General features: G+C 41.4%; 1 protein-coding gene across 3 annotated transcripts; it reads left to right on the top strand.

Moving 5' to 3' along the window:
* The first annotated feature begins 1,356 nt into the window (after positions 1–1,356).
* On the top strand, positions 1,357–8,479 carry LOC130210694 (coagulation factor IX-like). 3 transcript variants are annotated; one of them, XM_056441192.1, is made up of 9 exons: positions 1,357–1,511; positions 3,831–3,869; positions 4,822–4,994; positions 5,114–5,138; positions 5,235–5,348; positions 5,554–5,685; positions 6,067–6,440; positions 6,944–7,085; positions 7,796–8,479. In XM_056441192.1, the coding sequence occupies exons 3-9, from the start codon at positions 4,902–4,904 to the stop codon at positions 8,353–8,355; spliced, it is 1,440 nt and encodes a 479-aa protein (XP_056297167.1). In that variant the 5' UTR covers positions 1,357–1,511; positions 3,831–3,869; positions 4,822–4,901; the 3' UTR covers positions 8,356–8,479. The 3 variants fall into 3 exon arrangements, with proteins under 3 accessions (XP_056297167.1, XP_056297152.1, XP_056297160.1); XM_056441177.1 differs by lacking the exons at positions 1,357–1,511; positions 3,831–3,869 and adding an exon at positions 4,115–4,277; XM_056441185.1 differs by lacking the exons at positions 1,357–1,511; positions 3,831–3,869 and adding an exon at positions 4,115–4,277 and having other exon boundaries at positions 5,557–5,685.
* Positions 8,480–9,041: the final 562 nt, after the last annotated feature.

Genomic DNA, 9,041 nt, shown 5'->3' on the forward strand with positions numbered 1-9,041 from the left:
CATTGATATAATAAAGTTTAAAAGGCATCAGATTTGAGTGTATACTTTTTCTTTCAGCCAACATAAAATTATCATGTGGGGAAATGTATTTTAATTGGATTGAACAAACTGAATTTCGGTTACAATAATAAAATACCTTTCCTGAAACTATAGTTTTAGGTTGTAAAGGAGAAGTATTTTACTTTTGGATCCAGAAAATAATTCAGTTGGAAAAACTGGAAAATGTTGAGTTGCCTTCATTTTAAGTTGGAGAAATGCAAACCATTGATTTGAAAACAATAAAATTATTACATTCATCTGAAACAAGAAAAACAACAACACCAACAATATCCACGGTGTCAGAAAACGAGCTCATTCGCATTCTGTAAATTAAAACAGCATTCAATTTAGTTCACAATCACATATATTTCAGCGTCTGATTCTAAGGCATGTTTGAGTTTATAACACTCGACAAAATCAAGACGGTTTGCTGTCCTGGCTCCTCGGTGGTGGAACGAGCTCCCCACTGACATCAGGACAGCAGGACGTCTCTACATTTTCCGCCAGAAACTAAAAACACATTTTTTCGGACTATACCTTGAATAAGATAGATTAGCACTTGACAGTGGCACTTGAATGGCACTTACTTATGGTATTACTTATGGTATTACTTATGCTATTACTTATGGTATTACTTGTGGTATTACTTATGGTATTTTTGTAGTTTGGCTTTCTTGAAGAAATGTTACTTTCTTATTTCTTGGTGTTCTGAGTTTGTACTCATTGTTGGATACACTTATTGTAAGTCACTTTGGATAAAAGTGTCAGCTAAAATGGATCAAGGTGTGTGTGTGTGTTATGTGTGTGTGTAGGGGGGGGGGGCGCACGTGTGTGTGTGTGTGTGTGTGTGTGCACAATTACCCCGTTTGTCACGTAAGCCATGCTTATCGGTCGTGACTCATCATTGTATAAAAACATGATTAACAGCTGGTAATGTCAACAAACACAACAATGTCCAGAACTGCCCTTTTTTCTCCTCTCATTGCTCATCACTCAAGTGTCTTTAAGCGCTATATAAATTCAAAGTATTATTATTATCATAATAATACATTTCAACCTAACACAATGGAATACAATCTTGAACTTTTTTAACTGTTTCTCTTCATACCTCTCTCTCTTCTTGGTATGGACACATTCAAAATCTCTCGCCCACCTTTTTTTCCCCTGTCCTTACTCAACCCCCATTCTCTCTCTCACACACACACACACACACACACACACACACACACACACACACACACACACACACACACACAGATACAGGTGGACAAACACACATCCTGTCCCGAGATGAATAAATAGTGTGCTGTACTTTGGAGTGGTGGATCTTTCTCTGTGGCCTCAGTTCAGGCTTTGGGTCGCCGATCAAAAGCAGTTGGATAAGATGGCTGGAGTTTGTTTACTGGCTTTTATAGCTGGCTTACTGCTGGAGACGTACGGACTGCCCGTCGAAATCAAAGAGAAAGACAAAGGTAAAGGACAGCGAAGCGGGCAGCCAAAGGTCGGAATTGTTCGGAGGCGGCTGGAGGACAGGTGGTCATCTCTAAAGGCCCAATCTCTGACCCCAAGGCTTTAAGAGACACCCCTCAAAACTCTAGTTCCTTGTTCTGAAAGGTGGTTGTTAAAACGTTGTTGTTACCTTTCGTCGTAGAGGACAGCCGATTTGATACGATGGGCCACTTTCTTGTAACTCTAAAAACTAAACTCCATTTGAATTCATTGTGAACACTGAAGATTGAAAATGACTCTCTAGCTTTTGTTCTCCACAGCGAATGAGAGCACCATTTTTTAAATTCACATTACAAGTCCATTAGAGCGTGTATTTGATATACTCAACAAAAGATTAGTCAACAAAAATAGTCTCACTACCAAAAAGCAAATGGTTTTTGGTTGAGTTGTAATATGTTCAAACTCATAACGGGGGCTTGACACCAGTGATGATGGGCGGTGACGGTCTAACATGTGGTTCATGCATTTTGACAGAGGGAAACTAGTCCCTAGCTTGCCCTCTGCTCCGAAAATTGCATACCCAAAATAAAAATCCTTTATCTCTGCAACCACGAGGGCTATTTGAATCATTTGTACATTTTTACCTTTTAAAAAAAAATACATATTGTGTTCAAGTGTGTACATATCAGTCTCTATGTTACTGGTTAAGAGTAAATGAAGATAGGACACAGACAAAATATATAAATGTCAGGTCCGAATTGAAAGAGCACTTTCAGGATGATTATATTTTTGGAATGAGGCAGTTGAAAGGTTTAAAACTCACACATAATGAAATATGTGAACATTCTCTGTGCAAAGTTTGACTTTGAAAAAGTGAAGCAGAACAAAGTTAGCGAGGTTCTAGTGCAGAGAATTTAGGCGAGGTCTCCAAAATGCACATTTTGGATTTGAATTTTCTCATGTACCAAACTATGCATTGAATTTGTATGTTAGTCATGGTGTTCAATATATCCAAATATAGCATTTTTCCACTTTTGAAAAAAAAGAAATTTAGAAATTCCTAAAACTATATGTTTCCATAAAAAACAAGTGTGCGCAGCTCTAGCTGAGCAGGGGATGGATCGATTTCAGAAAACGACACATTTTTGGAAACGTCGGAGCCAGTAGAATTAAGGCCTACCAACCAAGACAAGATTGACAACACCGGGAGCCAATAGAATCCTGAAAGATGTCACCATTTGTGAAATGTAAAATCCGATAGTGTCACGGGTTTGTCACGGGGTGAGACTCAGGTGCAGAGAAACAGGACCAGACTCAATTTGAATAACAAAAAACTCTCTTTAATGGGGCAAAAGTTTCCAAAAAGCAAACAAGTCCAAAAGGGGGCAGGCTGAGAATCAGAGGTCAGGGCAGGCAGGGTCAGAACTGGGACTACAGATGGGACTACAGATTAAAAATAGCCTCTTGGCTAACTCTGGCACATTTACTGAAATGTTTTTATCAATGTGCACTGTCCCTTATTAAATAAACCATTAAAGAGAACAGGCAGGTCAGGAATACACAGGGCACAAGGAAGACAGAACTACATGCAACAATCCAGCAGGAGACAAGGGAAAGACTGGCATAATAGAAAAGGGGGGGAAACAGGTGTACGGCATGAGACACTAACGAGACGAGAGTGGCTGAGGGCAGGTGCGGGAAATGAAACAATCAAGGAGACAGAGGAGTGGTGGAGGGCAGGTGAAGGGAATGAACAATCAAGGAGACAGGAGTTGCTGAGGGCAGGTGAAGGGAATGAAACAATCAAGGTGACAGAAGACACACAGAACAGGGTGTTACAGATAGGCTGAAAGTACCTGCCTTACACCTGGTCACGCATTACCTCTGCATATCCAGAGGAGTTAAATGAGGCACAGGGTAGGGGTATAACATATATCAGTGTGGATTTACCAGGAGAAATGTGTTTTAATGGTCCTAATCAACAATGGTAAGAAGTATTTGCTGATTCTGAAAGGATAAGGTAATGTATGTTGCTGTGTTCTTTGGCTCATAACTCACTGAAGCTTTGGTTTATAGGATTTGGAAGAGTTGTGTGTAATCAGTGTGGAATGGTCGTGCTTTTTGCCATTAGACTTTTTCTGAGAGCACCGAGCTAAGAGTCGCTGGTTCTGGAAATGTGTTGAGTGGGCCGAATTATGATAATCATATTTATGATTGTTCGAGTTTTTTTAATGGCTGACTGATTCTTGCAGCCCAGGCTCTATTTAAGTTTATGTGCAACATTAATATATATATATATATACCTCAGAACCTGTGGGTGTATGTTTTATACTTGTGTGTAGATGGTGACCAGTGAAGACCACCCCCCTGCCATAATGAAGGTGTGTGTGAAGACGGAATACATTTCAACCGAACACAATGGAATAAAATATTCTACTTTAAAAAAAAACTTGTTCTCTTTATACCTCTCTCTCTTCTTGGTATGGACACATTCAAAATCTCTCACCCACTTTTTTTTTGACTGTCCTAACTCAACCTCCATTCTTTCTCTCTCTCACACACACACACACACACACACACACGTGGACAAACACACATCCTGTCTCGAGATGAATAAAGTGTGCTGTACTTTGGAGTGGTGGATCTTTCTCTGTGGCCTCAGTTCAGGCTTTGGGTCGCCGATCAAAAGCAGTTGGATAAGATGGCTGGAGTTTGTTTACTGGCTTTTATAGCTGGCTTACTGCTGGAGACGTACGGACTGCCCGTCGAAATCAAAGAGAAAGACAAAGGTAAAGGACAGCCAAAGGTCGGAATTGTTCGGAGGCGGCTGGAGGACAGGTGGTCAGTTCTAAAGGCCCAATCTCTGACCCCAAAACTCAGAGACGCCACTCAAAACTCTAGTTCCTTGTTCTGAAAGGTGGTTGTTAAAACGTTGTCGTTACCTTTCGTCGTAGAGGACAGCTGATGTGATACGATGGGCCACTTTCTTGTAACTCTAAAAACTGAATTCCATTTGAATTCATTGGAAACACTGAGGATTGAAAATGACTCTATAGCTATTGTTCTCCACACTTACAAGTCCACTATAAGAGCGAGTATTTGTTATACTCAACAAAAGTAGTCTCGCTGCCAAAAAGCAAATGCGAGCCTGGTTGAGTTGTAATTTGTCCAAACTCATCACGGGGGCTTGACACCAGTGATGATGGGTGGTGACGGTCTAACACGTGGTTCATGCATTTCGACAGAGGGAAACTACTGTAAAAGGGCTGCTGCTGGAGATCAATGTCAGAGCGTGTTTAATAATGTCTTCTTTGTCTTCTGTTACCTTTTTAGAAGCCGTGTTCGTGTCTCAGCAGACAGCAGACACGGTGCTGCATCGCCTGCGCAGGTACAACAGCGGCCTTCTTGAAGAAATGATGCAGAAAGACAACCTGGAGCGGGAGTGTAAAGAAGAAACCTGCACGCTAGAGGAGGCCAGGGAGGTGTTTGAGGATAATGGCAAAACTGTGGGTTAGACACACACACACACACACACACACACACACACATTCAATCTGCACTGTAATAAAGGGTCTGAACTCTCAGGTTTCTCATCAATGTCTGTGTTTTATATTGTTAACTTCAGATGGCATTCTGGGCCGTCAACATTGGTAAGACAAGTGAAAGAAGGTTCTCTCAGTAACTCTGAATTTCAAGCACACCGTCACCTCAGAACCTGTGGGTGTATGTGTTATACTTGTGTGTAGATGGTGACCAGTGTAGACCACCCCCCTGCCATAATGAAGGTGTGTGTGAAGATGGAATCGGCGCCTATGTCTGTTACTGCAAACCAAACTTCAGTGGCAAGAACTGTGAGATTGGTGAGTTTTTTCTTTTTACTGACAAATATATAGATGGTTATCTTGGCATATATATATACATGGTTTGTGTATATTTAGAAGAGAGAGAAAAATAATGTACATATATATATTAATATTATAAAAAACCATAACAGAGTGGGTGCTAAGCTGATGAAGATAAACGAATACATGTAATTCTATCTGCTTTCCCGCCCGTTTTTTCCAGAAGAGCGCAAGCAGTGGTCGGTCCACAATGGTGGATGTTCCCATTTCTGTGTGATTCAGGCAATGATACCCGTGTGTAGATGTGCAGCTGGTTACAGACTCGGGCCAGACAAGAAGACCTGTGAACCAACAGGTTAAACATCAACATTTTTTAAATTCATTTTTGTGTACACTTTCATTACAAAATGCTGTAAATGTAGCAATATGACGTTGTAGAAATAATAGTAGAAACTAAAAGTCCTGCACACTACATTTTAATTAAAATATACTACAAATGTCATGAATAAAATAACTCTCAAGACAGAATGGCTCATTTCAGAATAGTGGATTTTATGTCATTGGATTATCATGTTTGACTCAGTCAAATATTAATCTGTAAACATCACCAAGGACGCAGCTGGTAAAGGTAGACTTCAAAACCTTCCCAGTTGTGGACAAATCTGACACTCGTTAAATATTAAATGATATCCAGGAAAGAACTTTAATCTGTATCTTTGTGTTGTCATTTACTCAGAACAATTCAGCTGTGGTCGTCTGAACACACCCGCCTCCTCCGCCACCAGCTCCATAACCCCGCAGTCATCAAATTCCAGCTACACCCTGGATGATGACTATAAAGAGGATATTTCACAGGTTTATGACTACTACGACGAAATCCCTACCGAGGATTCGGACTTGTCCAACATCTCCGTGGCAGTGAACAATCGATCAGTGAGGTCAGCTTTAAGCTCCTCTGTAAAACCAGAGGAGGCGAGCAGTGTCTTTGAAAAACTGAAAAAGCTGCTGCCTTCCTGGGCTTTCTTCCCCCCCACCATCACAGCGCAGGACAACACGGACCAGAGGATTGTGGGAGGCGATGAGGCAAACTTTAAAGGGATACCTTGGCAGGTACCGTAGTGCGGAGTGCAGAATAAACAGATGTGGATGCGGCGAAGGCAACTTGATGATATGCACAAATTATTTCTCGTTTACAGGAGAATCTAGTCATTATAAAAACATGCTTTTGTCTTCATTTGACCATGGTGTTGTTGGGCAAATTTCATTGACATCCTTGTTCTGTACTTCTTTGTCTTGGAGTTTATGTTGACTCTCCATCTAATCTGGCATACATTTACCTTCTTGAAAGTCTGGAGATATTAAAGCACAAAAGTTGACAACAAGGAGAAGCATGGTGGGGGAGAGATTTCATCACACAACAAAAGTCAAACCTTTTTAGTAAAGTAAAAACTGCTGAATGTTCCCGAAGAGGCATATAGGTCAAAGTGGGAGCATCGAGGTGACATATTGGACTACAGATGGAGAAAAGAACATGTCAATGGGACAAGGAGAAAGCATGTGATGTGATGGTGCTCTGCCATATTGTGCATATGAATGTGTTTGTTTGTGTGCAGGTCGCCCTGATGGCTCACCCAACCGTCCCTCACAGAGCAAAGGCTTTCTGTGGAGGATCTCTGCTCAGTGAACTATGGGTCGCCACCGCTGCCAGTTGTCTGCAGCAAGTTAATACGAACATCAATTTCTTCATCAGAGTGGGTAAGGGGAAACAATCTTTCATTTTTATTGTGCATAATTATTACAAACTGATCTTAATCATTACAATTGATATGTTTGTTTTTAGGACCATGTTGGTTATTTGCACATGTTATTCCAAAAGGTACTCATTAATGCCGACTGTTTAATTACCTGTTTTACGAGGGGCACTACAGGCTGCTCATTGTCGACGGTTCCGACGCGTTTTTAGTAAGATCCAGAGTCCCGATAATGTGTCCTTTGTTTTATTTAGGATCATTACGTTCACTATTTACATTGAGATATGGCTCACATTAAGACGGTCCAAAACTGTTTGCTCTAGCGGCTAGCCAATTCGCAACATCTGGCCTCCCCCTTTACCTCCTGAAGTAGGGACAAACGACACATTAAAGCAACCTTGCCCCACCTAGTGGTGGGAGGTCCAAAGTCACAAAACATGAGAAAATGGCTCCAACACTGACTATTTCCCAATGCATGACTTTTCTATCTAAGCAGTCATTGGTTACATTTCATGTATGAACAAATAATTCATACTTGACACTTGTTGGAGATGAATGATCTAACAGTCATCAATGCATGTTATCGGTGATGCAGTGGCCTCATCGCTGTTGGTGCTTTGACGTCTGTGATTCAAGATAAGATATCTGTCTCATTGCTTGGCGCAGAGAGTAATACTACTGAATATATATATATATATTAATCTGTGCTTTTAGGTGAACATGACGTGGACCAGGATGAGGGAAATGAGCAAGACCGTGCGGTTGTAGAGATGCTTAGACACCCCATGTATAATCCAAAGAAATCTCTCTATAACCATGATATTGCACTACTGAAGCTTGCCAGTCCAGTGGAACTGTCCAATCAACGGCGTCCCATCTGCCTGGGTCCCAAAGACTTTACAGAGACCATATTGAGGGAATCCATCAACTCTCTGGTGAGCGGCTGGGGAAAGTTGGACTTCAATGGCAGACAGTCTCCCACGCTTAAGAAGCTGGAGGTCCCCTACGTGGACCGCACCGCGTGTAAAGCGAGCAGCCGGGAACAGATCACACGCTACATGTTCTGTTCTGGCTTCCGAAATGGCAATAAGGATGCATGCCAGGGGGACAGTGGGGGGCCGCATGCCACTAATTACAAAGGCACTTGGTTCCTAACAGGTATCATCAGCTGGGGGGAGGAATGTGCTTTGGAAGGAAAGTATGGCGTCTATACTCGAGTGTCGCGTTACCACAAATGGATCAGTTTGACAACAGGGATCCCAATCGACAACTGACCAATATAAAGGAATAACAAGAGCTGTCAGCCAACACAATATACAGAGCAAGTGAAAGATGTTCTTCGTTCTTCGACTGAATCATGTTGTTTTAGATTCTTCAATAAAAAGTTAATCAAATGAGTATTTTAATTTTTCTGTTGAAATATTGCAAACTAATACCATTTAGCAACTAAATGCAATCTTGATATGCCAATGTGAAATGTAATTTCATGTGTCTGTTCAGGTGTTTTCAGCTCTTCTGTCTAAACCTCTGCTCAGGTTAAACGTGGGTCGGAACTGACAGGTGTACGTGAGGTCACAAACCTCCTTCCAATAAAAATGATGAACATGTTATCTGTCCCACGCCAACAGGGTCAACAACGCTAAAAGGAGACTCATGAGACGATCCAGGCCCACACAGTGCTGAGCAGAGGTCTAATCAGCCAGGTTAATTGAGAACACCTGTGTTTTCAAAGGCCTGGACTGCTCACCACACAGGTGTTTTCACACACGTGCTGATTAGACCTTTGCTCTGACGTTGGGTAGATATGCTGAAAATTCACAACCAAACCCCATGAAACTACATTCAGATCTCTATTACCAAGGGAAATGTATACAACAGATCAATGTTGCCCTCCTTTTGGTATTGGTACATTGGTCCTAGTCTTTTTAAAGTTTAATAAGCCTTTTTCACAATCCATTTT

The sequence above is a fragment of the Pseudoliparis swirei genome, chromosome 3 (genome assembly GCF_029220125.1).
Source record: "Pseudoliparis swirei isolate HS2019 ecotype Mariana Trench chromosome 3, NWPU_hadal_v1, whole genome shotgun sequence".
Classification (NCBI taxonomy): Eukaryota; Metazoa; Chordata; class Actinopteri; order Perciformes; family Liparidae; genus Pseudoliparis; species Pseudoliparis swirei.

Coding starts and splice junctions, on each gene's coding strand:
- LOC130210694 (XM_056441177.1), top strand. CDS start 4,190: ATGGCTGGAGTTTGTTTACTGGCTTTTATAGCTGGCTTACTGCTGGAG. Junction 6,441..6,943: donor TTAAAGGGATACCTTGGCAG/GTACCGTAGTGC, acceptor GTTTGTGTGCAG/GTCGCCCTGATGGCTCACCC. Junction 7,086..7,795: donor CAATTTCTTCATCAGAGTGG/GTAAGGGGAAAC, acceptor CTGTGCTTTTAG/GTGAACATGACGTGGACCAG.